The sequence below is a fragment of the Dendrobates tinctorius genome, unplaced genomic scaffold (genome assembly GCF_039654945.1).
Source record: "Dendrobates tinctorius isolate UK_male_01 unplaced genomic scaffold, ASM3965494v1 ptg000211l, whole genome shotgun sequence".
In the NCBI taxonomy this organism is placed as follows: domain Eukaryota; kingdom Metazoa; phylum Chordata; class Amphibia; order Anura; family Dendrobatidae; genus Dendrobates; species Dendrobates tinctorius.
In genome coordinates, this window is record NW_027361878.1 from 22,912,014 (window position 1) to 22,939,053 (window position 27,040).

A 27,040-nucleotide genomic window follows, 5' to 3' on the forward strand; every position below is an offset into this window, starting at 1 on the left:
TCTTTTTAGGCCATGTCCACACGTGGTGGAATGGTGGCGGGTTTTCCGTATGGACCCGCAGCAAACCAAGTGCTGCGGTCCGTACGGCTGTCAATTCCCGCACGGGGACCGCAGCGCTCAGGTGGGAAGGGGGGTACAGGGGCCCAGGTTTTATGAACAGCCCCGGGTCCATAGTCCACTTAATCCGCCACTGACCTGAGGCCTGTGACTCTAACAGACTCAGCCTTTTTGTATGTTTTTGTTGCGGCACCTCTGTGTGTGAACAGAGCCTGCTCTGTGCACTTCGGGTGAAGTTGAACCTGTGCGCATTATATCGCCATATTGCTCGTCTGTCATTACTCAGCAGTGGTTGTAACACCTACTGCACGGTGGACCCCGAGTGGCGAACGCACTTTATTATTATTTTTATTTAGTGCGTTCCGCCATTCTTAACACATAGGCTATGTTGTGAGGCGAAATTTTAACCCCGCGCGTTCCAATTCACGAAACAATTTTGCACCTATCTACATAATGGGGAGAAAGTGGAAGGAAAAGTGTTGGAGGCAAATTGACAGCTGCCAGATGTGAACAAGGGGGACTTAAAGAATGAGAGCGATGGCGTCAAAGAGTATATACCATACAGTTGCTAAGGTGGGGCCCTGACATGGGATACTCACCACACACGGGGATATGAACACACACACAAAATGCGCCACACACTACCACGTGCTTCAACACATATACCACCCTCAGCACATATTTCACCACACATGCACCAACCTCGCCACATAAAAGTCGAAACACAAAAGTCGCCACTCAAAACTCGCCACGCTGTCCTAGAGCTGTTTAACAGATGAAAAATGAGCTGTGATTGGTTGCTGTCAGCAACAGTTTTCCTTGCACACAGTTGTGGTAACTGAGGCCTATTATTCTTATCATTTCTATGGTGTTATCGTCCTTCTGTAAAGCTGGAAATAACACAATTTATTACTGTGCCAACACAGACCACCCTCTGACACAGACTGCAGGGGGAGCCCAGTATCACACAGAATAGGATTAGATACACTGCTCAGCAGTCAGTATAACACAGGGTAGGATTAGATACACAGCTCAGCAGTCAGTATCACACAGGAGAGGATTAGATACACAGCTCGGCAGTCAGTATCACACAGGATAGGATTAGATATACAGCTCAGCAGTCAGTATCACACAGGATAGGATTAGATACACAGCTCGGCAGTCAGTATCACACAGGATAGGATTAGATATACAGCTCAGCAGTCAGTATCACACAGGATAGGATTAGATACACAGCTCAGCAGTCAGTATCACACAGGATAGCATTAGATACACAGCTCAGCAGTCAGTATCACACAGGAGAGGATTAGACACATGGCTCAGCAGGCACTATCACACAGGATAGAATTAGATACACAGCTCAGCAGTCAGTATCACACAGGATAGGAATAGATACACGGTTCAGCAGACAGTATTACACAGGATAGGATTAGATACACAGCTCAGCACACAGTATCACACAGAATAGTATTAGATACACGGCTCAGCAGCCAGTATCACACAGAATAGGATTAGATACACGGCTCAGCAGTCAGTATCACACAGGATAGGATTAGATACATGGCTCAGCAGTCATTATCACACAGGATAGGATTAGATACACGGCTGAGCAGTCAGTAACACACATGATAGGATTAGGTACACGGCTCAGCAGTCAGTATCACACAGAATAGGGTTAGATACATGGCTCAACAGACGGTATCACACAGGATAGGATTAGATACACTGCTCAGCAGTCAGTATCACACAGGATAGGATTAGATACACGGCTGAGCAGTCAGTAACACATGATCGGATTAGATACACAGCTCAGCAGAAAGTATCACACAGGAGAGGATTAGGTACACAACTCAGCAGACATTATCACACAGGATAGGGTTAGATACACAGCTCAGAAACAGGATGTGCCAAAGGAGAGCACATTTTCATTCAAAGAATTCCACTCAATCCATCTGATTTGTTTTTGATTTTAAACGCCTCCAGTTTCCAGTTCAACTGCTATTTGCAATGTCCATTAACAATGCTCAGGGACAGTCCATGAAAGTAGTAGGGATCGATTTGCAATCTCCATGCTTTTCTCATGGTCAACTTTATGTGGTCTGTTCAAGAGTTGGAACTGCCAAAAATCTGTTCATCTTTGCACCGAAAGGAAAAAACAAACATGTTGTTTATCAAAAGGCTCTTGAATGAGAAAATACTATCAATACTTGGGTAATCGTTTAGTTAATTTGTGTTGCAAATCTGTAGCGTTGAATATATGATGTGAAATGTTTTTATGTGCAATATAATCATTATAATTTGTTATAACTAGCCACAGTTGGTTACTATGCCCGGGCAACGCCGGGCTCTTCAGCTAGTTTATTATAAGTTGGTTGTAAAACTATTTTTCCTGCTGGGCATCCCCTCTAAAAACTTATAGGAGCCGATTATGAATTCCTGCAGAAGATTGTCATGCCTCGGAGACTCAATATAACTGTATAGTTTTACCTATCATTCAGGACTACTCACTGGTTACTAATTTACCAGGTCCTCGTGTTGCAATCATTGTGTTCTGTAATGCTTATCTAGGCAGCAATTGCGATCGCTGAAACGTCACCAATTTTGTGACGCAACAGCGATCTCGCCTGCGATCTCGCTACGTGTGACACATAGAGGCGACTGGCCCCCCTGCTGGATATCGCTGATCGTGCTCGAATGTCCTGGGCCATTTTTTCATCTAGTTGGCGACGCAGAACTCAGGGACGCAGGCGTGAGTCGTCAGAATAGCTGCTGTGTAACAAGGTATCAATGACCGCCGAGGTCGTTATCCGGATCGCCGCATCGTTGCTGCGTTGTTGAGTAGATCTGCCTGTTTGACAGCTTACTAGTGACCATGTAGCGACGCACCAGCGATCCTTACCAGGTCGTATCGTTGTCGGGATCGCTGGAGCGTCGCTATGTGAAACGGGACCCTAAGTCTGGCAAATGATAATTCTGTATGTAAGCAGCTCTATTCTTGGTATAAAAACAACAGAAACCTTGTAGGACTTTAAAGAACCCAACTTAAAAGAAGTTGTCCTCTACTTTAACATTTAGGGCTTGTCCTTTGGATAGGTCATTAATGTCTCATAGGGGCTGCAACGCAGGGCACCTATTTTTCATTCTGCATATCGGCCATGACGTCAGGATATAAAAAAAAAGCCTAAAATAAGAACAAGTCATGCTGCAGCATGTATAATATCACCTGAAAGCACTTCTACAATTATTGTGAAGGTCGCCATACATGTAAAAATATAGAAATCGTACCAATAACACAAGTGATTGAACATCTGTCCAAGGGAAACTCTCTAAAGGAAAATGAGCCTTTACCCTATAAATTATTGATGGTTGACCTCAGTAGGACCACTACTTCTTAACTTCGTTTCCTTCATTTATCCTATGCTTTTTGTCTGTGTCATCGGCTCTCCATCCCTCATCCATCGACTCCCTCCTCCTTTCTCCTTGTGCACAGCTCCTGAATACTGAGCACCATCTCCAGGCAAACAATATACGTGAGACGCCTCTTAACTGCTTCCACCCCCTCCCGAGCTCGCTGACCAAGACACTGTGACATCAATCTCCCCGTTTTTCCCCCGTCTGCCGTTGTGCAATTTCTTCTTCTATCATTGTTACTTCTTTCCCTCATTATACCCAATTATATTTTTCCTTCACACTTCCTTCTCCTTTTCTTTTTTTTATATCTGGCTCATCCATTTATATTCAGCTTCCTTTAGGGTATGTGCACATGTTGCGGATTCTGCTGCGGATTTTTTGCACGGATTTTCCTAAATCCGCAGGTAAAACGACCTGTGTTTTCCTGGGATTTTGTGCGGATTTCCTGCGGATTTTCTGCAGATTTTGTGCGGATTTCGCCTGCGTTTTTACACCTGCAGATTCCTATAATGGAAGAGGTGTAAAAACGCTGCGGTATCCGCACAAAGAATTGACATGCTGCGGATTCAAAACTGCTGCGTTGTGCACGGAGTTTTTTATTTTACATTGTAAATAATGGTACTGTGCATTGCAGGAGAATCTGCTGTGGATCCGAAGGGCCAAATCCCCTGCGGACCCACACCAGAATTCGCAACGTGTGCACAGACCCTTTAGGGTTGCAGATTTGGCTGCGGATTTTTCAGCGCGGATTTGGCCTAATCCACAGCTAAAATGACTTGTGTTTTACCTGCAGATTTAGTGTAGATTTTGTGCGGATTTCCCCTGCGTTTTTATACCTGTGGATTCCTATAATGGAAGAGATGTAAAAACGCTGCGGATTCCACACAAAGTATTGACATGCTGCGGAAAATAAATCGCAGCAAATATGAGTGGAATTTTCCGCAGCATGTGCACAGCGGATTTGGTTTTCCATAGCTTTACATGGTACTGTACACCGCATGGAAAACTGCTGCGGATCCGCAGGGCCAGATCCGCAACGTGTGCAGATAACCTTAGGTTGTGAAGTTCTTCTGCTTCTTTTGCTTACATAAAACTAACCAAGTCTTTACACTTTCTAAATACTGCAACATAGCTTTAGTTTCACCACTGAGGTTCTGGCCTATGTTAATAATACATTTCAATATAAAATCTACATCAGTTATAATAGGCAAAAAAAATCAGAGTACCAAAATGGCTCATGAGTGAGCACTGCTACCTTTCACCAAAAGGGGGCAGGTTTTCAGAGAATGTGTTGGCAGAGATTGACCTATTGTTTAAGTCAGATTTTTGTGTTACGTGTATCTTATCATATCACTATTGTTTGTAAAAAAAAACCGAAATCTGTAATCTTGCCATTTTCACATTGGCCACTGGGGCTTTTTTTAGACTCATACTTTCAGTCCTTTTAGGAAGAGTTTTCAGCAGTTTCATTATCATTAGAGGTAAGATTACAATGATAGTTAGCTGATAAATAAAGTTTTTTTAGACTCATACTTCCTGTCCTTTCAGGAAGAGTTTTCAGCAGTCTCTTTATCATCAGAAGATTACAATGACAGGTACACATCTGATAACAAAGGCTTTTTTTAAGGCCCCGTAAGGGTATGTGCACACGGTGCGGATTCTGCTGCGGTTCTGCAGCGTTTCTGCAGCTGCGGGTCCGCAGCAGATTTTGCTGCGTTGTACAGTACCTTTATTTCCTATGGAAATTAAAAAACGCTGTGCACATGCTGCGGATTTTTCCGCGCGGTTTTGCTGCGGTTTACAATCCGCAGCATGTCAATTGTTTGGTGCAGAAACGCTGCAGTTTTACACCTCATCCATTATGAGGTGTAAAACCGCAGGGCAAAACCGGAGGATTTTTCTCCTGCGGATTTACCTGCGGTTTTCTGTCCAAAATCCGCACACCCAAAAAACTACGTGTGCACACACCCTTACACATAACGATGTCCCAGCGATCCCACCAACGATCTGACATGGATGGGATCGCTGGGACATCGTTAGGCTGATCGCTGGTGAGCTGTCACATAGACAGCCCCTCCAGCGATCAGGACCAGCGAGCAAGTTGGTTTCCAAAGTAAACATCAGGTATCCAGGAGCCGCGGCTCTAAGTTACCCGCTGTTTACATTAGAAACCAGCGTACAGTGTTGCTGATCGCTGGTCTCTAGCTGTGACACGCAGCGATGCGTGCTGGCCAGCGGGAGACCAGCGATCAAAAAACGGCCCAAGACGATGGAACGCGATCAGCGATACCCGGCAGGGGGGCCGGTCGCTGATCCCCGTCACACACAGCGATCTCGTGTGTGACGGGGCCTTTAGACTCATACTTCCTGTCCTTTCAGGAAGAGTTTTCAGCTGTCTCATTATCATCAAATATTACAATGACAAGTACACATCTGATAACAAAGGCTTTTTTTAGACTCATACCTTCTCCTTTCAGGAAGAGCTTTCGGCAGTCTCATTATCATCAGAGGCAGGATTACATTGACAGGTACACAGCTGATAACAAAAGCTTTTTTTTAGACTCATACTTCCTGTCCTTTCAGGAAAAGTTTTCATCAGTCTCATTATCACCAGAGGCAATATTGCAAAGACAGGTACACAGCTGATAATACAGGATCGACCAATCACAATAGGTGATGTCACAGCTGACCCCCCCTCCCCCTTCACAGTCAACTCTGCATAAGCTCATTAGATGCTTCAATATAAAAGATATGGTAGGAGTCTCTTCATTGTGACTAATGTACATATGGATTTACTGAAACAGCAGAAAGATAAGAGCCTAAAAAAAAGCCAATATGAAACTTTCAATATTTATATTTTTTATTTTCAATAGCTATTGTGAAAACGGAAGAAAAATATATCTAACGCAAACACGTTATTTTCTGATTACACATTCCCTTTAAATAAAAATTTGCATAAAGTTTACATTCTTTCTGTGCTTGTGCTGCTTCCTACAGGTCATACAACTGTTTTCCAATCTCACTGAAAACCTCAAAATTTTCATCAATTTGTAACAACTAAGGCTATGTACCCACGTATGCAGAAAAAAAGAGACTCCTTCCCTGGAAAAACGCGCTCTTTTGCACTTTTTTTGCGCTTTTTTTGCTCTTTTTTATGCGTTTTTTACAGGAGCATCCTCCTGCTCATTGAATATAGTTAGAAATGCGGATTTTTCCGCGAAATTAATGAGCATGCTGCGTTTTTTTACTGCGATGCGTTTTGTTTGCGGAAAAAATGCATCGATATGCACAAAAAGTGCGGAATTCATTAAAATGAATGGGATGCTTCTTGCAAGCGTTTTTTAAGCGTTTTTGCAGGTAAAAACGCTTAAAAAAACGCGAAAAAAATGCTTATGTGGGTACACAGCCTAAATAGCATGTAAATGATATATCCGCAATGGCTGAGAGGGTTGGGCATACTTTGTAATATTTATCATTTCTTGGCACTATATATAATAAATTATTTTACTTTCAATGGGACTAATCCTTTATTTTTCCATGCAGAATGTGTGCACATAAAGGGCATGCTGCAGATTTGGAAATATACAGCGGTATCATGAAATGTCCCATTTGCTTGTATTGGATGCATAACCTGCACCTAAATCCTCATCAAATTCTTAACCAGTGAGCTTAGCCTTAGGCTGCGTTCACATCTTGCATTCTTCATTGCAGTTGTGGTAGTTCCGTGACATTTTTGCCATGACTTTGGAAAATAACTGCAAAAACAATGTCTTTGTGTGAACACAGCCTTTTGGGAAAGTTGGGTTTTCCCTGTTTTCCAGCAGCTTGTAATTTCCCCTTACCTTAAAGGGGTTGTCCGGTCCAAACTGATAAGTCTGCAATCACTGTGTGACTGCAGATTTATGAATCCCCTAATACACACATTGTGCGCTGCAGGGATTCGCCAGTTTCTGAGCCAGGAATGGCGGTGACAATCCCTTTAAGGCTAGGGTCACACCTGCGTATTTTCTCTAATCCGAGAGTGTGCTCACAGTGATGAGAAGACGGGAAAAAATCTCCATCTTCTCCATTCTGTTAATCCGTAAAACTGGACTGCACTCAGAAGTCATCCGAGTGCTATCTGATTTTTTTTCCACAGACGCATTGCTGAGAGCAAACCAATAATCAGATCCAACTCGGGGAGGAAAAAAATCGGACACGTGCACGGCCCCATAGCATTAGTCCAAGTTCGATCAGATCATGTTTTGTCAGATCCCACTTGAACCGAAAATACAGTCATGCGAACGAGCTCTGATGCAAACTTTCTGCAACTGCCTGGAAACTCTCAGTTCCCAAAAATGTCTATCATAGTATAGTATAATGCTGATAGTAAGAAGGGGGATGCAGCTGCCATTTATAGTATCTTTCTCAGTTTTTTTAGACCACCTGCAACAATAAGTGGGAAACATCTTGACAATGATCTTTAAAAATCTCTTTCTCCTAAGGAAGACGCGTCACCACTGAGTCCTAACCTGTCTGTTAGTAAATACCGGAATGTCATTTTTTGGAACTTTGCATTGTTCTTCTGTAAGTCATCTTGAATAATTATGAATAAACTGAAAATGTTGCATACCTCGTTTTCATAGAATCCTAGAATGTTAGAGTTGGAAGGGACCTCCAGGATCATTGTGTCCAACCCCCTGCTCAAAGCAGGATTCACTAAACCATCTCAGACAGATGTCTGTCCAGCCTCTGTTTGAAGACTTCCATGGAAGGGGAACTCACCACCTCGCGTGGCAGTGTGGCGCCCCTGAGGCTCAGTCGCCACAGAGGTACTGCACCTTCTCCTAAGGTGTGGTGCCCCATCATCCAGGTAAGTTGGAGGCTCCTTTCCGCACTCCAACACTCGCACCCCACACAATACAGTAGTTCAGCACAACCACATTGCGGCTCCTTGCTTAGAGAGAAGCAGAGCACCTTTGGTGGTTCCCTGTTTGGAACACTAGACTTGCTGGGAGGTGGGTGGAGTTCAGAATATATACATATATGAGCGGGATGGTTTAGGAGGTGAGGTCAGTCTGACAGGAGGTCAGTGAGGAAGGAAGCCACTCAGGAGAAGTGGGGATCCCTGGAAGAAGGGATGGAGGAAGGAGTGATGCAGCTGCCTCAGTGACCTGAACCAGCTGGCACGGGAAAGGAAAGGAAAGAAGGAGAAGGACGTTGACCTGAAGCCTGAGCTTCCATAGAAGGGAAAGGACAAGTACGGAACGTAGGAGTAAAAGGGAACACAGAGGACGTGGGTTAGAGGAAGAACCCTGCCTAGAAGTTCTAAGCGCAAGGCCGGGGCCCGGTCCCCGAGGTTGTATGGACACTAATGGTTCTGCAGCAGACACCGGTGGAGTAGTGGGCTGTAAATGCACTACTCCCATCTAAGACTTGAGGGCACAACAGAAATACAGATAGAGAGCCGGGACTTAGGAGTAGAGAGTCCCCGAAGCAGGCTACAGCTGTCTGCCGTGCAAGTAGAGTTCTTGGGAACATCTGTCAGGAGGAACTCCAGAGTACCACAGTACTGGAGATCTTCACACTTAAAGGCACTATAGAGGAGACGTTCAGGAAAAGCACATAAGTTGGCGGAGTGTGGAAGGGAGCTTTCCATCTTGCCTGGAGGTTGACTGAGTCCCTGACCCGGAGGACACGGCACAGAAGCAGGCACTACAGACTGTGAGTAAAGCTTTGGAACTATGCCCTGGTGTCCTCCATTCCTTCCTGCGTCCGTCCGCCTGACACTGCTACATCCCCTGCGCCAGACACTACATCACCTAAGTGTCCCCACATCTACACTGCCCTGGGACAACAGCCCTGCCTGTGGAGGGCTATACCATCATTGCTGCACCACACCATCTGTCCCGGAGGATCTGCATGCAGCGTCGGCTTAACACCTCCCTTGCCGAACACCACAGGTGGCGTCACGAACTATTACATTTAACATCCACATCTTCCTATTACTTGGGCGCCCAGCGCCACGGTCCGGGTCACCGCCACCGTGACACATCCCACTGATACCGGCCCGGTACCGAGTACCCCACGGCCTTGGGAGGGTGACACAGCAGCCTGTCCCACTCATTGATCACCCTAAAGGAACTGTCACACTTAGCGATGTACCAGCGATCCCGACCAGCGATATGACGCGGTCAGGATCGCTGGTACATTGCTAAGTGGTCGCTAGTGAGCTGCCACACAGGCAGATCTCACCAGCGACATCGCTGGGGACGGGGGTCGCTACTTACCTGTCACACCAGGCGATCCTGCGTCCTCCCGCCCGGCTCCACGCGTCACTAGTCTTTACAGCAGGAAGCGCCGCAGGAAGCTGACGACGAGAAACAGTCCTGAACGTTCTCGCGCGATCAGCGATAACCAGCGGGGGAGCCGGTCGGAGGTAAGTATCACACACAGCAATATCGCTAGCAATATCGCTATAATGTCACTAGTTATAGCGATATTGCTAGTGATATCTCTTAGTGTGACATTCTCTTAGTGTGACATGCCCTTAACTGTCAAAAAGTTTTTTCTAATATCTAATCTGTATCTTCTTTCAGTTTCATTCCATTGCTTCTTGTGCTTCCATGTGCAAATGAGAATAATGATGATCCTGCTACACTGTGACATCCCTTCAGATATTTGTAGACAGCTATTAAGTCTCCTCTTAGCCTTCTTTTTTGCAGCCTAAACATTCCCAGATCCTTTAACCGTTCCTCATAGGACATACTTTGCAGTCCGCTCACCATCCTGGTAGCTCTTCTCTGAACTTGCTCCAGTTTTTCAATGCCTTTTTTAAAATGTGTTGCCCAGAACTGGACACCGTATTCCAGATGAGGCTTGACCAAGGAGGAGTAGAGGGGGATAATTACATCACTTGAGCTAGACTCTATGCTTCTCTTTATACATCCTAGAACTATGTTTGCCTTTTTGCTGCTGCATCACACTGTTGACTCATGTACATTTTGTGATTTATTAGTATACCCAAATATTTTTCACATGTGCTCTTGCTTACTTCTGTTCTTCCCATTCTATAAATGTAATTTTCATTTTTATTGCCCAGATGTAGAATCTTGCATTTCTCCCTGTTAAATAGCATTCTATTAGTTGCTGCTCATGCTTCTGAATCCTTTCTCTGTCTTCTCTAGTGTTAACTATCGCTCCTACCTTTGTATCGTCTGCAAATTTGATTAGTTTACCTTCAGTTCTCTTATCTAGATAATTTATAAAAATGTTGAACAACACTGTTGTGGTAACCAAGGTACTGTTGCAAAGTTTTGCGGGGAGGATCGGACGTAACTCCTGATGGGACCACTGATCGTGGGACAAAGTACAATAAGTACCCTTAGAAGAGATGCTCTGGAATTGCTATTTCATGAAGAAGACAAGTATCTACTAAAACGGACACATCAAGAGAGATGAAAAATGTAAATCAGAAGTGTGCATAAATTAAAGTGTTCCAAACATCACAGCTCTCATTTTGCATATGATGTATAGGTGGTTATCCAGCTGATTTCAAGAGGTACCACAATATGAGACGTGGTTCTTCAAGCCAACAGAACCACTAAATACCTAATTTCCATTCCCGCTACGTGGGTGTATTCATAGCATCTACCTTGCCCCTGTGCCTCTCTGCTAGGAAATAGACAATTGCAAACTGCAGCAAAGACTTCTATTACACCCAGAGCCCGCTCCTCCTAATTCCCGGTGAACCTCTTTGAAGTTTGCTCTCTTGTTAGAGATTTACAGTCATCTGAGCTTCTCAGGATTCTCTGCCCTTATAGCTTTTTATTCGGTCTTTTAAGCCCTTCTCTCATTATTGCGGCAGTTTAATACTTCAACCAACAGCTCCTACACCTGAAGGGGGTTGTTCATTACGAAAATGGATTCTCTGCAGGATAGTCAATTGTAGAAGCACATTTAGCTCCCTATACGGCAGTGGAGCATCTACTGCTGGGAACAGTCAATCATCTCTCAAATCCAAGCCTAAGGAAAAATTGCTGGCTTGGGAAATCACATAGAGTGTGACGACGCTCCGGAGCATAAGTGCTATTAGCGTGGTGCCACGTGCTCCCATCCAAAGATCAGTAACATGTATATGTAATAGACAGTAATTTTATAATGTAAGCAGCAAACATTGCAGAGATAACCTGGGGACTCAAACATATTTTTCGAGCACTCAGTTAGGACTCGAGCATGCTCAGATAACACTAATGCAGGTCTTGAACTATAAATCCATTGACACCTTTATACATTCTATATAGTAAAAAAAAAACGGCGCTATCATATAAACCAAAGACATTTTTATTACCGTATTTATTCAAAATTCAATAGGTTTGGAAAATTCACCAGAAATTGAGAAACATATTGGAACAATGTGACTTTTTAGGAGACGTTTCGGTACATCAAGAGCCTTGTTCACTGAGTCGCTACAAAACAGAAATAATTATATAAATAAATGATGCAATATGTCATGAAAGAAGAAAACAAAACTCGGGATTATCCGAAAAGTCTCCTAAAATGTCACATTGTTCCGATATAAAAATGTCTGCTTTATGTGAGAGTGCCATTTCTTGGACTATTTAGCATTATTTTCTTATCAGCACCTCTCTATCTAGCTATCTATTCTATAGATTGATGCATTAACGGATAATTAGGATTTTCATATATAAGCAAATAAGGCATTAAGTACTCAGGGCGTGACAAAGCACCTAACAAGTCTCTGCCTAGCAACTGCCTCTTTAAGCTTGATCAATAGCTTTTTTCCTGAGACCTGTAGTGTCTCCATTTTTTTGAGATCTGGGGCAGGATGAGGGCTTATGTATTGCGCATTGGGCTGACGTTTTTATTGATACCATTTTGGGGTAGATATGTTGTTTTTATTGCCTGTTATTACATTAAACTCTTCATGACCTATTTTGACCTTAATAACCTGGCCATTTTTTGCAATTCTGACCAGTGTCTCTTTATGAGGTAATAACTCTGGAATGCTTCAACGCATCCTAGCGATTCTGAGACTGTTTTTTTGTGACATATTGGGCTTCATGTTAGTGGTAAATTTAGGTTGATAATTTTTGCGTTTATTTGTGAAAAAAATGAAAATTTGGCGAAAATTTTGAAAATTTCGCAATTTTCACATTTTGAATTTTTATTATTTTTATTTTCACAAGGGTAACAGGATAAATTGGACCGCAAAAGTTGTTGTCACGTTTGTCCTGATTACCCTGGTACCACATATGTGGGGGGGAACCTCTGTTCAGGCACACGTTGGGGCTCGGAAGGGAAGTAGTGACGTTTTGAAATGCTGACTTTGATGGAATGGTCTGCGGGCGTCATGTTACGTTTGCAGAGCCCCTGATGTGCCTAAACAGTAGAAACCCCCACACAAGTGACTGCATTTTGGAAACTAGACCACCCATAGAACTTATCTAGATGTGTGGTGAGCACTTTGAACCCCCAAGTGCTTCACAGAAGTTTATAACGCAGAGCCGTGAAAATAAAAATTCATTTTTTTTCCACAAAAATCATTTTTTTAGCCCCCAATTTTTTATTTTCCCAAGGGTAACAGGAGAAATTAGCCCCCAAAACTTGTTGTGCAATTTTTCCTGAGTTTGCTGATACCCCATATGAGGGGGTAAACCACTGTTTGGGCACACGTCGGGGCTCGGAATGGAGGGAGTGCTGTTTGACTTTTTGAACACAAATTTGGCTGGAATAAATCGTGGCGCCATGTCGTGTTCGGAGACCCCGTGATGCACCTAAACAGCCGAAATCCCTCAATTCTAACTCCAACTCTAACCCCAACACACCCCTGACCCAAAACCAACCCTAATCATAACCCTAACCACAACTCTAACCCCAACACACCCCTAATCCTAATCCCAACTCTAACCCTAACCACAAGCCTAACCCTAATCCCAACCCCCACCCACCCCTAACCCTAATCGTAACCCTAATTCCAACCCTAACCCTAATTCCACCCCTAACCCTAATTCCAACCCTAACCCTAATTCTAACCCTAATTCCAAACAATAACCCTATTTCTAACCATAACCCTAATTCTAACCCTAACCCTATTTCTAACCCTAACCCTATCTCTAACCCTAACCCTAATTCCAACCCTAATGGAAAAATAATTTTTTCTTTTTATTTTATTATTTGTGCCTACCTATGGGAGTGATAAATGGGGGGTGTATTTACTTTTTTTTTCATTTTGATCACTGTAAGAGCTTATCACAGTGATCAAAATGAAAAATGAATGGGCAGCCGGCAAATATATGGGCACCGCCATCTTGGAAAATGGCAGGTGCATGCGCAGTGCGGGGACGGCGGGACCCCGGGAGCCACAGCAGGACATCAGGGGTACCGGGGGGTGAGTGGGGATCGGAAAGTGGAGGGGAGCGGAGGGAAGGGGAGGGGGAGCAGATGATGACGTCGGCAACCGACCGCCAGTCGGTGTGGGGGGAGTCGGGTCTCGGTGTCCAGCCATGTCCAATGCTACATCGACCGTGGCTGGATTGTAATATTTCTCCAAATTTCATTGGTGAAATATTACAAATCGCTCTGATTGGCTGTTTCACTTTTAACAGTCAATCAGAGCGATCGTAGCCACGTAGCCATCTGACAGGGTCTTGCGACGTGCTTCCAGCTTACTCGAGTTAAATGCCGCTGTCAGTGGCTGGACAGACATCTGACTGGGATAATTTAGCGAATCCTGCTTTGAGCAGGGGGTTGGACCAGATGGTCCAGGAGGTCCCTTCCAACTCTACGATTCTATGACAGCGGTATTTAACATGTTAACAGCCGCGGGTGGATCGCGATTCCATCCGCGGCTGTTAGTGACACATAGCAGCTAATAAAATTAACTGTCATATGCAGGGAAAGATGCGGGCTCAGAGCCGGAGCCCGCATCAATGGTGGGTAGACGACCTTGGACGTATCTATAAGACCACGGTCTGAAAGGGGTTAAAGTGTAACTGTCATTATAAGTTTAATTTAGTAATCAAAAGTACGCATGAAAATAAGAAGCTTTCTAATATATCTTAGCAAAGAAATTTGCTTTTTTCTCTTCCAGGACTGATAGTTCATTCTAAAAATTCTCAATTGTTTGGTAAAATCCGTTTTCAGTGAAGCCAGATTGTTACCTTACTGAGATAGGAGGTGACAGTTGCCTCTAAGGAGATACTATGTACACAGGAAGACGTGGGGGGGGGGGGCTGAATTAAATGCAGAGCTTCTCCCTCCTGCACATACTGTCTACCTAAGATCTTATCAGTGACAACTACTATATCCAGCATCAGCAATGTAACATTCTGTCTTCATTGGATGCAGATTTTACACAAGAATTGAGAATTTTGCAAATGAATGATCAATCCCGATGGAGAAAATAAGAAGATTTATCTGATATGATTTATACCAAAGTTGCTGACTTTCATGTGTACTATTGATCAATGAAATAAAAATGTAAACAACAGTAACTCTTTAAGTGCTCTGTTACATACAGAGCACTTAATGGCTCATTTGCATATGAATGAAAATGCTAATTACTTGAGAATGAAGCAACACATGGAAGATATAAAGGTATTGATAGATTTAGATTTCAAAGACCTGCATGCCCATATATGAGATTGGTGGGCAGGTTTGTCATACTGACAGATTCCCTTTAATGGGGTTGTGCAAGACACAACTGTTGATGGCCTATCTATAGGATAGGTCATCAATATGAAACAGGTGGGAGTACCCAACACTCTCAATGGGCAGTTGATGTACAGCAGCGTTCCTTAGTGGCTGCTGCCTAGTACTGAACTTTATATCCGATGCTCTTGAATGGGAATTAACCAGTAGGGTCATCCTGGACAACCCCTTGAACTAATTAAGTAAGCTTGACAGCCAGTCCCCTTCAATACAATGAGAGATAAAGTGTAGTAATTGACAGTAGCCACTACTTTGCTCCATATATTTCTTCATTCTAGCTGCTGCTGGAGCAGTTTCCGACTGATCAATGTGTTGGTCCCCCATCAATATCATATTGATGACCTATGCTGTGGATTAGGCCATCGATTGTTACGTTCTGGAAAAACCCTTTAAATCAGCACTTCTCTCTGTCTCTACATCAACACTGATTGAAAAGGAGACTTAAGGACCCCATACACATTAGAGGAAAAATTGGCTGAACCAGGATCTTGAGACTCTGCCCTAGAAAGATTCCAAAAGTTGGAATTTCAATGTCTGAACCATTTTTTCCAGTGGAGATGAGCAGTTTCTAGAAGTGTCTGGAAGCAGATTTCTCCTCTGTCCCCATAGAAAACACAAGTAATCGGCCAAACTCAGCGTTCGTGTGTATGGAGGAGTTGGAAGAGATGGCTGACTGCTGAACAGATATTCAGCGTTCAGTTTTCTTGTGTATTTTCATCTTTATTTATTGAATGGAGCCAGACTTACAGCCCTTTCATATACATTCCCGACATAGACAAAGGGGAGAACGCGCTCTCCTATGTTAGAATGAATGTGGAAGTGAAGCTTCCTGACCCGATGTCATGAGGATGTCACATTCCCCTGGGAGATCTGGAGTTAGAAGGTCACAACAGGTAATGAATCGCAGGTCCTCTTTAGAGACTGTGATTCATGTCCTATTTTAAATGGATTTCCTTTCCTTCAATGCTGAAGGGGTTAAAGACTCTTTCGATGCTGGCTGGGAACATTCAGCTTTTGTGCATACAGTTGATGCTGCTGCTAATCATCTCTACTCCCTAAAAATACTAGCTCTGGACATTTCTTCCTTGCCGGTGAAAGAATCTTCTTCCTGTGCTAAGTGCTAAGCTGTCTAGCTGTAACTGTAGTGATCTGTAGTTTGCTGTAGTACGTGTGCGTTCATCTCCTTATACTTATTCCTATGTAATTTATTCCTCCCAGTCTGTATCCTCTTTTCTATTTTTGGTCAGTGCTTTGGTATGATAGAGGTTTTCTGTTATCCCTGTTTTGTCTTTGTGTTTGTTTTACCTTACATTTCTGTTCCATGCCTCGTGGGAGTGGGTGAGGGGACAGACTGGGGTTTAACAGGAGCAAAGTAAGGTTAGAGACCCAGGCCTTCCTACCATCAAGAGTACCCCGAAGACAGGGATAGTTAGGGTCCCAGTTCCAGGGACGATTTTAGACTCCTCTCCCCTACTTAAGACCGTCACAACGTGACATCCGGAAACCTGTGCTTCACTTGTGAGAACAGAACAGTAATTATAATTAAACTATTTCTGTAAGATTTATTAATTTATAGTTGAAAAGCAATGAAACAAGGTTTAATATCCCTGGCTAATCCGATTAGGTCAAAAGAAAACATATCCCCAGTTAATAAGCTACTACTAGTTCATCATCTGAGCTGTCAGTAAAAATAAAATCATGTAAATATAATTATAAATGATTGAGTTATATATGTGAAACAGCTAACATAGAAACATTTAAAAAAAAATACCATAAGATACATCCTTCCCAAAACCCTGTCTGATGACAAATGCACATCTAGCAGGATGCAGCAGGGATCCACTAATAAAGGCGAGGGGCAGCACAGGTGCAAACTACTGATAAAAACAACCACCTCCACACCCACTATATTATGGAGGGGTTGACTGCCTAGTAGAAAAAAATTGCACATTGATATGTCTTGCGTACAACGCCAGTCACACAGGTAAGTGTGATGCAATGTGCCTGGCTTGCAGCCTATTAATGACACCCTTGTATTATCAGGCGGGCTGCCCAGCACTATAATATGCAACACACAGTGACAGATGCCCCAATAGACCAAGCCAACAAAAAGAGGCCAAGCTGCATCCTGCATCACACTTACCTGTGTGACTGGCGTCCTACGCAAGCCATATCATTGTGCAATTTTTTTCTGCTAGGCAGCCAACCCCTCCATAGTATACCGGGTGTGGGGGTGGCTGTTTTTATCAGTAGTTTGCACCTGTGCTGCCCCTTGCCTTTATTAGTGGAGGCCTGCTGCATCTTGCTAGATGTGCATTTGTCATCAGACAGAGTTTTGGGAAGACAGTATCTTAGTCATGTGGCAAGGCTCATTAAAGGGTCGATATTGACTTTTAGGATTGCTACTTCTAAATTGTGGTGCTAGAGTACAAGTCCTCTTCTTTTCTGAATAGACAATTGGCATATCTCCCCAAGGAGCATTGCAAGGCTTAAGTCTCCTCACCTTGACATGCCAGGCTTGACATGTCAGTCTCCACAAGGAGAAACATTACCTCTTGGATCCCTGTTAAAAGCAAGTAACTTTGCAATTTACCTCTTAATAAAAATTCTCTCAGTTCTCAATAGCAGAGGAATTTTAGGAATTTTTGATTCTAATGCGTACAGCTCATTGCCTAGGTTCCTAGACACCCTTACAATCTATCAGAGGTGGACGGTTTCCTAGGCAAGGAACGTGCACAATTTAGAGCTTGCAAACACTACTCTGAGGCTTGCTGTGACCAGCTGGATAGATTCGGACAGTCCTTCTGCGTTCCTCCTATGCTGTAGTGGTATATGGGAGTGCAAGATTCGGACCAGCGGCTCAGCCATGCCACCGGCCAGAAATGTCAGTCTTCAGGAGCGCACTGCCACTCCGCTGCAGAGGAGAGGTGTACTGCTGAAGAAAGAAGAGGATGCAGCCCCTTTAATGTCACACCACTACGCCTATCATCCTTGCAGTTAGAAATCAATGCTTGCATTATGTAAGAATTATTTCTGCATGCTGACATCACTCTATGTATTTTCGGAGGCATAATTATGAGGGGTACAGGTGTTGCCTCTCACCTGGAATTAGGACTTGAACTGTCTGAATTAACGGCAAATTTTCCAGTCCAGTTGCAAGACTCAAGCAACATCCGCCGTGACTCGAGTATTGCAGTATAGTCTATGAAGAGCATATCTAGCTCTTTTAGCATGGTATGAATAATTTATAGGAAATTATACAGAAGGCTGTAAAAAGCTTTTAATCCATATAAAAAACCAGGAAATGTATTTAAAGGGGCCGTCCAACATTGTCACTTCCCGTTGCACCTTTGAAGTAAATAAATTAGACTTCTCCGAGATAAGTATTTTGCAAGGAATAGGAAGAAAAAAGAAAGCATGTTCATTTAATTCAATTATTTAATGCCTTTAATTATGAATATAGATTTGCAATGAACCGAAGAGCACGATTCCAGGAACAGGGGTTTTGGAGCGAGCACGCTCAGCATTATCATACATTTGTGCGGCTCAATTAACCCTTTTATAATATAAATCCCTTAGGTCGTTTACAGCAGACTGCTAAGTGTGTCCTCACATTTGACATTTATGATGACGTTATCCCCCTGCCCGCCGCCCTTCTCTCTATCAGATAGTTGGGTCTCATGATCCAGCAGACCTTCATACGCCGGGCTGCCTGGAGCATTGCTTTGGGTTCATGAATGCCCTCATTGCACATTCTGTTTGGGAGATCTCATTAACCGCACTTTTGTTTAGCATTGTATTCATGCGTGCAGACTGCAAATTCATTTATGGAAGCGTGCAATTAATATTTTCTCACCTTGTGCAATACACTCAACACCTCCATCACTTACACCCCGCATGATCGAATCTGTCTGCATGCAACCTTCATCTGTCCAATCGCGTAAAGCTCCCATTGATTCCCTATTTCTAACTAAACCAACTCTTAAAAGTTGATATTTCTTTGTAATCTTGTTTAAAAAATATCTTTTATTTCCTATGTAAATATCAAAATTGATACGGACATCCATTAAAGGCATAACTAGAATCTAAAGGTACTGTCACATTTAGCGATGTACCAGCGATCCCGACCAGCGATATGACGGGGTCAGGATCGCTGGTACATCGCTAAGTAGTCGCTAGTGAGCTGCCACACAGGCAGGTCTCACTAGCGACATCGCTGGGGACGGGGATCGCTACTTACCTGTCACACCAGGCGATCCTGCGTCCTCCCGCCCGGCTCCACGCGTCGCTCGTCCTCACAGCAGGAAGCGCCGCAGGAAGCTGACGACGAGAAACAGTCCTGAACGTTCTCGCGAGATCAGCGATAACCAGCGGGGGAGCCGGTCGTAGGTAAGTATCACACACAGCGATATCGCTAGCAATATCGCTATAACGTCACTAGTTATAGCGATATTGCTAGCGATATCTCTTAGTGTGACAGGCCCTTAAGCCATAAGATTCACCACCCACAGAAAGCCTGCTAATTGACAGGTTTCATAAAGCTATTTTTTTTTTCCTCGGAACTATAGAATAAAAAAGTAAAAAGTTTAAAGGCTATGAACAAATGACATGGAATAATCATTTAATTTTAGTTAATAAAATTTATCTAAGTTTCAGTCTGCAATCTTCGTTTTTAGACCTCCTGATATGCAGTTTGTGATCTGATCCAAGTTTCAGATTTTTCCATTGTGGGAGTATCTCTCCCAGTAATACAGGCTGGATGTGAGTTCCGTGTATATCCATGACCATGATCCTTCTATTTTCACTTCTCATATATCCGCTACATACCTCAACTTTTAAAGAAGGGAAAGGGGGATAAAGTTTGCGGAATACTACATGCACGGCAGCAATTTTTAAACCACTCCCCCTAACCACACCCATTCAGCATTGCTGATCACATTGTTTTATAAACAATTAAAAACAGAAAAAAATATTTCCAGCAGATAATGAATTAAGTAATGAGTAAGTTTCAGTCTGCAATCTACGTTTTTCGACCTCTTGATATGCAGTTTCTGGTCTGATCCAAGTTTCAGATTATTCTATCGTGGGATTGTCTCTCCCAGTAATACAGGCTGGAACTGAGGCCTGTGTGTATCCAGGGTCCTGCTGTTTTCAATTCTCATATATCAGCTACATACCTCACAACTTTTGAAGAGGGGAAAGGGGGATAAAGTCTGCGGTGCACCGCAGCAATTCTTAAACCATGCCTCCCATAATCACACCCTTATCCACGCCCTAACCACACCCATTCAGCATTGCCTATGACATTGTTTCATAAACAATTAAAAACATAAAAACAATTAATCAACAGCACATTATTATTAGTGATGAGCAAGCATGCTTGGATAAGGTGTTATCCGAGTATGCCCGGGTGTTATCTGAGTATCTTGGATGTACTCAAATATGTTCGAGTCCCCGCGGCTGTATGATTCGTGACTGTTAGCTGCAACATGGATTGATTTCATGTTTGTTAGACTGTATGCAGCCGCAGTGACTTGAACATACACGCCCAAGATACTCGGATAACACCGAGCACGCTTGCTCATCACTAATTATTATTTGTGTGATTTGGAGGGTGGACCTTGCTACGTTAAGGCTGTGGTCACATTTGCCGAGGTCAAGGAACAGGATGAAACAACAGATGCACAAACAGAGGTAAAGTCAGGTAGCACAAATATTGACTGGCAGTGCGAACGGATTATTAGGGGTTTATATAGTGAACAGCCCCACCCAGGGCTGACAGCATTTAGAAATCCAAATATGATTCACTCCATAGCTTCTGGACTGGCAGAGCCATAAGTTTCAGGAATAAAATAGGAATGATGCTGTCAAGCAACATCTGCAAAAAAGGTGAGGCACCGCGTAACGGCTGAAGCAGTAACCGGCACAGGCGTTACACTGTCCAGTACTTATTTATTCTGAATTTGCTTTGTATCTTGCACATAACCTGCTTTCCTCGCCCTCCCTGAGACTGTAGATACTTTCTCTCTTTTAATGCTGTAAGAACTTTACTTAAAATGTACAAAAATTCTATGCATAGGTGTACAGAGCCTTTAAAGAAGATAAATTACTCGTTGGATACTTTCATTGTTGACTATATAACCAAGGATGAAGCTTCATTATAATGGCAGGAAATATAAAACATGATAATCATTTAGTAATGGCAGAAAGTGGTGGACATTAATGACACAGAAAGACTATAGTTAGTAGTATAGTATAGTAATGTGCAGGAAGAAACTATTCTACCGCATTGGGGGAAAAATATATATTAAACACATTTGGTTTTCCTGCAGCTTTTTCTACAGGATTTTCATATAAGTTAAAAAAGTAACTAAAGTTTGGTAATTACTTTTCTTTTGCTTACAGAATTATTGTCAATTTTTATCTTTTTGCAGCAACCTTGTTAGTGGCATAAGAGATAATTTATGAAGTGAAATATGTTTTAATTTAGAAATGATTCGTTATGCTAATATCAATTACAGTTAAACGATATGGAGACTTTTGGGGCCATTTTTCTTAAATGCAGGTATTTCTTGCATACAAATCTCTTATCTTTCTTCTTCTCAGCTCCTCTCAACTGATTTATGACTATAAAGTTCAGCTTAATTTCCATGTGGTCAGAAGTCCACAGAGAGGAGTTCAGAAGTAAAACAGAAGTTATAAATTCCCCTGTTAGAAAAATCTCACTGAGAGATTCTCAGTTAACTCATTCTGCAGCCAGCAATAGGGAGTACAAAACAGAGGCTTTAAAAGGCAGACTGCAAAATTTCTAATGAAATCAAATGAAAATTTTTTTTTTAGCCAAATGAATGCATTTAAAGGAAAATCGTCAGGCGAATCATGCAGCCTAAACCAAAGACAGCATGAATTGCAGCATTGCATTCAGGTATATTAATGTTGGAGGTGCTGTGGAATTTCAAGCAAAATTTATTTTGAAGATCTTGCTGGGAACTATAGCCAGGGACGAAAATATTCTGGCTCAGCCGCCAGCCATGGTCTCATAGAGCAGCAGCATGTGATTGACAGGTCTATCCCTTTCTTGTACCTAGGGAAAGACGTGTCAATCACCGGCTATGGTCTACAGCTCTACCTTGACTTTAAAGTATATTCTCTCTGAAAAGCTGCAAATTGATGCTGCTCACGAATTGCGCAACATGTAGAAATAAAAATGCCCCTGAAGGTGTCTATAACTTTTAAAAATAGACCTCTGCTTTGACATTTTTAGCTTTTACGATTAGTTACCACTTGTTATTTAGTGACATACTGAATTGAAAAAAGACCTTCAAAAATGATGGAAAAATTGAAATTTGTAAAATCCCAAATGATTCAGAGGAAAACAGAAACTGAGAGAAGACGGCGCCGGTGAGTATGTTTTTACCATCCTTACACACATGATCCTAACAAACAGACAAGTCATCAGCTTGGAACAGCTTTCCGTGAAATGTCCATGAGATATCCTGTAGAGACTGCCCTTAAAGGGGTTGTCCACTACTCGGACAACTTCTTTTAGCTGCAGTGCTAATGTGGTATAACATTGTGAAGGCATGTATGGCACCTGAATGGGATGTGAATATTTTTTATTCTTATTTTACATGGGGGAACATTGTATTTAACCTCTTCACTCCCAGCCTGTTTTCCCCTTCATTACCAGGCCAAATTTTACAATTCCGATCAGCGTCTCTTTATGCGGTAACAACTCTGGAACACTTCAACGTATCCCAGTGATTATGAGAATGTTTTTGTGACACATTGTACTTTATCTTAATGATACACTTAGGTCAATATTTTTTGCGCTTAAATGTGAAAACATCGAAATTTTGGCAAAAATGTTGAAAATTTAGCAATTTTCAATCTTTTAATTCTTATGCCCTTAAATCAGAGAAATATATCACAAAAAATAATTAATAAATAACATTTCCCACATGTCTACTTTATATCAGCATCATTTTTGAAACATTATTTTTTTTTGTTAGGACGTTAGAAGGGTTAAAGCTCGTCAGCAATTTTTTTTACTTTTCCAACAAAATTTACAAGACCAATTTTTTTAGGGACCACATCCCATTTGAAGTGGCTTTAAGGGGTCTATATGTCAAAAAAATATCCACAAGTGACACCATTTTAAAAACTGCACCCCTCAAAGTGCTCAAAACCACATTCAACAAGTTTATGAACCCTTCAGGTGCTCCATAGAAATTAAAGCAATTTGGAAGGAAAAAAAAATACAAATTTTATTTTTCCAAAAAAAATGTTTAGCCCCAAATTTTGCATTTTCACATGGGTAACAGGAGAAAATGTAAACTTATATCTTATCTGTTAGAGTGATCAATGAGTGGAACAGGCTGCCACGAGAGGTGGTGAGTTCTCCTTCAATAGAAGTCTTCAAACAGAGGCTGGACAGACATCTGTCTGGGATGATTTAGAGAATCCTGCTTTTGAGCAGGGGGTTGGACCAGATGGCCCAGGAGGGTCCCATCCAACTCTACCATTCTATGATTCTATATCAAAGATCGTGAAGGTGTTAAGGAAGATGTCTGCCCCTTTCTTAAATTAATCTATACTTTCAGCCATTATCACATCTTGCAAGAACACCTTGATTAAATTTAAAATAATAATTTAGTATATTAAAGGGTAATCTGTCAGCAGGTATTTTGTGTGTAATCTGAGGACAGCTTGAGGTAGGGGCTGAGATACTGATTTCAGAAATGTGTCTCTTTTTACACCGTGTGCTGTTGTTTAAATATAATCAGTGTTTTATCAGCAGGAGATGATCACTACAGGATTAACTGCTCCCATTCCTCCTGGTTCAACTCCGACCCCAGCACTGATTAGCATCTTATTATCAATATACAATGTACATAGAAAGCTGCCAATGCATGGTGAAGATGGGCTCAGCTTTCTGAACTCTGTTACATCTACAGCTGATAAAACTCTGATTGTAGCACAACCATGGCACCCAGTAAACTAAGTGATACATCACTGGAATCAGGGTCTCTTTCCCTACATTGTGCTGCTCTCAGATGAGATAGAAAAGAACTGTTGACAGATTCCCATTAAAATCACCATTGTAATCTTAATTCCTGCAAGTTTGATAGATGACAGGTTTTCCGATAGTCTACCCTGCCGCTTGTATGAGAAATACATAATGCGACTCACCATACACATCAATACATTCACTTTATTTATATTTAGTGAAAACTGTGAAGAATGGGCTTCAATGTTTGCATGTATTGCCAGCAGTGACTCAACCAATTTTTCACAATTTTCTGCAACGTGTCATTTTATAAAGGAAACTCAGAATTAATATTTCTAAAATATAGACTTTCAATACTCACGAGGTCTCATCATTCTGGAACTCCACTTTGCCAGCAACTTCTAGGTAGTCTTCTCCAGCTTTTGCTGTTCCCTCACTGGTTCTATAAGGTATTACAACTTTTCCCCTTGCTCCAGACCCCCTTACAACTTTGGCCCTCATAGTACCTACACTTTCGCTCACTCTCATACTGCCTGACTCGAAGCTAAAGATCCCTGCATGATCATCATCGAATATAGTCACTGTGGCTCTCCTCCCTGTCCCCAGCCTTACGCGTCCAGGTCCGTCCCTCACACCTCTCGCTCTGCGTGGGTTGCTTAATTGCACATAGAAATGTTCATCTTCCTCAAAAACATCATCATCAATTATGCCTAGCCGAAGCTCCTTCTTGCCTTCTCCAGGCTGAAAAATAAGAGTTCCTTCTGCCAGCTCATAATCTGAGCCAGCATTGGCTGTTCCATCCTCAGTCCTATAGTCTACCTGGACTGACCCTTCACCTTCTGCCCTCTTGCACAATACCCACACACTAACGGTTCCACAATTTTCAAAGCATTGGTAGTGTGTGTGTTCAAATTCTACTTCCGTCCAGGGTTCCTCTTCCTCTCCTCTACCTCCCCCCTCTCCGTCTTTGTTGACATCATCTGTCAGCGCCCTTCTTGCCTGATCTGCTGCATGCTTCTTTAGTACATTCCCAGCTCCAATCATCATCCTAGTAGCCTGGATCCTATAAAATGCTCTGCTTTTTTGCTGTTGCACAAGGGCCTGGTAATTTGCTAACTCCATAAGTTGTTCCATGTCTTTTCCAGGGTAACGTTGGCGCATATCTTTAAATACTCTGGCCATATCTCTCCGTTCTTCTTCCTCCTCTTCTTCAAAATCGTCACCTCTTTCACCACTAGCCATCCTCATTTCCCCTCCATCTTCTTGTCCACCTGTATCTTCTGCACCAACCAAAACACCTCGGCTTTTGCCAGCTCTATACTTTGCTCGACCTTTACCTCGTCCTGCGTAACGGTAAAACAACAAACGTCTGTCTGCCAGCCAGGCCTGTAGAACGCACACCGGGAAAAAGAAGAACGTAAGTAGTGCCTCCCACACTTCCACTTCTCCAGGAGAGGACCACGACAAAATTAGGAAAAGCCAAACATAAGCAAAGACACTCCAAAATGCAGTCACTGCAAAGACACGTGGGTGCCGGATGCGGCGAGTCTCACCATCAGGGACTACCGCAACACAAATGCCGATAATCACAAACATGTTAAAAGCAGCTGAGCCAACGATAGTGCTGGGGCCCATGTCCCCTGCTTCAAAGCCTCTTCCGACTACCTCAATGATGGAAAGCAAAATCTCAGGAGCTGATGAGCCCAGTGCCATCAGGGTAAGGTTTGAAACAGTTTCATTCCACAGGCGCACACTTGTCACTGTCACCTCTCCATTTGGCCTTCGAAATGTAATTCGACGCTCTTGAGAAGTGATGACCTCAATAGATGCCATAAACCGGTCAGCTATGATGGACATTCCCAAGAACATGTAGACAAGTGCCACAAAGTAGACGATGGCACGTGCTGCACGATCCCCAGTGGATGGAGGATGTGGTAGCCATGCAGGTAGTAAGACGCCATCTGTACACACTTCATTTTGGGTTGGTGCACAGGTAGAATCATTTGGAGACGGAGTAGAAGCACCAAGTATTGAAGGGAAGAGCAGCAGGGAAAAAAGGAATAAATACATGATGGAGAAAGAAGGGAAGAGAGGGCCAAGGTTTAGTTGGATCACCTATAAAAAAAACATAAAAATATTGGTTATAGCAACAGACCAACAAAATATTGATAATCATCATCTATCAATATCTATAACATATTTCTCTATCCTATATTTATCAATCATTTATGAGTTGTTTGACTATGTGTTCTATGGGATAAAAAAAAAGTGGTTACTTCCTTACAGAAACAGCTCCGATTGAGACCATGGCCAGGGACTACCAGGGACTACCACAACACAAATGTTCATCTACTTTCCAGTATACAGAGATGACGGGAAAAATTGGACATAGCCAATAGGTGTAGTGATGTTCCTGAAAGGAAGCAAGCAGCCATGTCTTTACAATCTCATACAATTTCTTTTACGATCAATCAACATGATAAAAATAGTTCAAGAAATGCCCTGGACAATTTAAATGATTGCATACAGGGCAACAGCTCTTTGAGACCAACACTCAAGATTACATCATAAAAGGTCTTCTAAGTGGATGATCCTCTAAGAAGAGATGGCTGATGTACATAACATAGGATGGAGCAAAAAAATCAGTCACAGGGAATATGTTCTACAAAAAGGTGTGGTCTTCTCAATGAGATGGTATTTTGGAGAAGTTTTACAGTAATAGTATTCGACTATAATATTATAATGGACGAAACAAATAATGATTATTTTATTTTGGGTTCTATAGTTACATATTCTATAAGGCTGGAAAAGACACAAATCCATTTGGTCCAGCTTACATTCCTAGCGTTG

General features: G+C 42.5%; 1 protein-coding gene across 4 annotated transcripts in view; it reads right to left on the bottom strand.

The window, feature by feature from the left end:
• LOC141058363 (sodium/calcium exchanger 1-like) overlaps window positions 1–27,040 on the bottom strand; it is a 95,117-nt gene that overhangs the window by 53,688 nt on the left and 14,389 nt on the right. For 3 of the 4 annotated variants that reach the window (XM_073554604.1, XM_073554605.1, XM_073554603.1), the window contains exon 2: window positions 24,552–26,305. The exons of the other annotated variant lie outside the window; for it this stretch is intronic. In XM_073554604.1, the coding sequence (XP_073410705.1) occupies window positions 24,552–26,260 (1,709 nt within the window). In that variant the 5' untranslated portion in view covers window positions 26,261–26,305. The remainder of the gene's footprint in view (window positions 1–24,551; window positions 26,306–27,040) is intronic. 4 annotated transcript variants of the gene reach the window in all.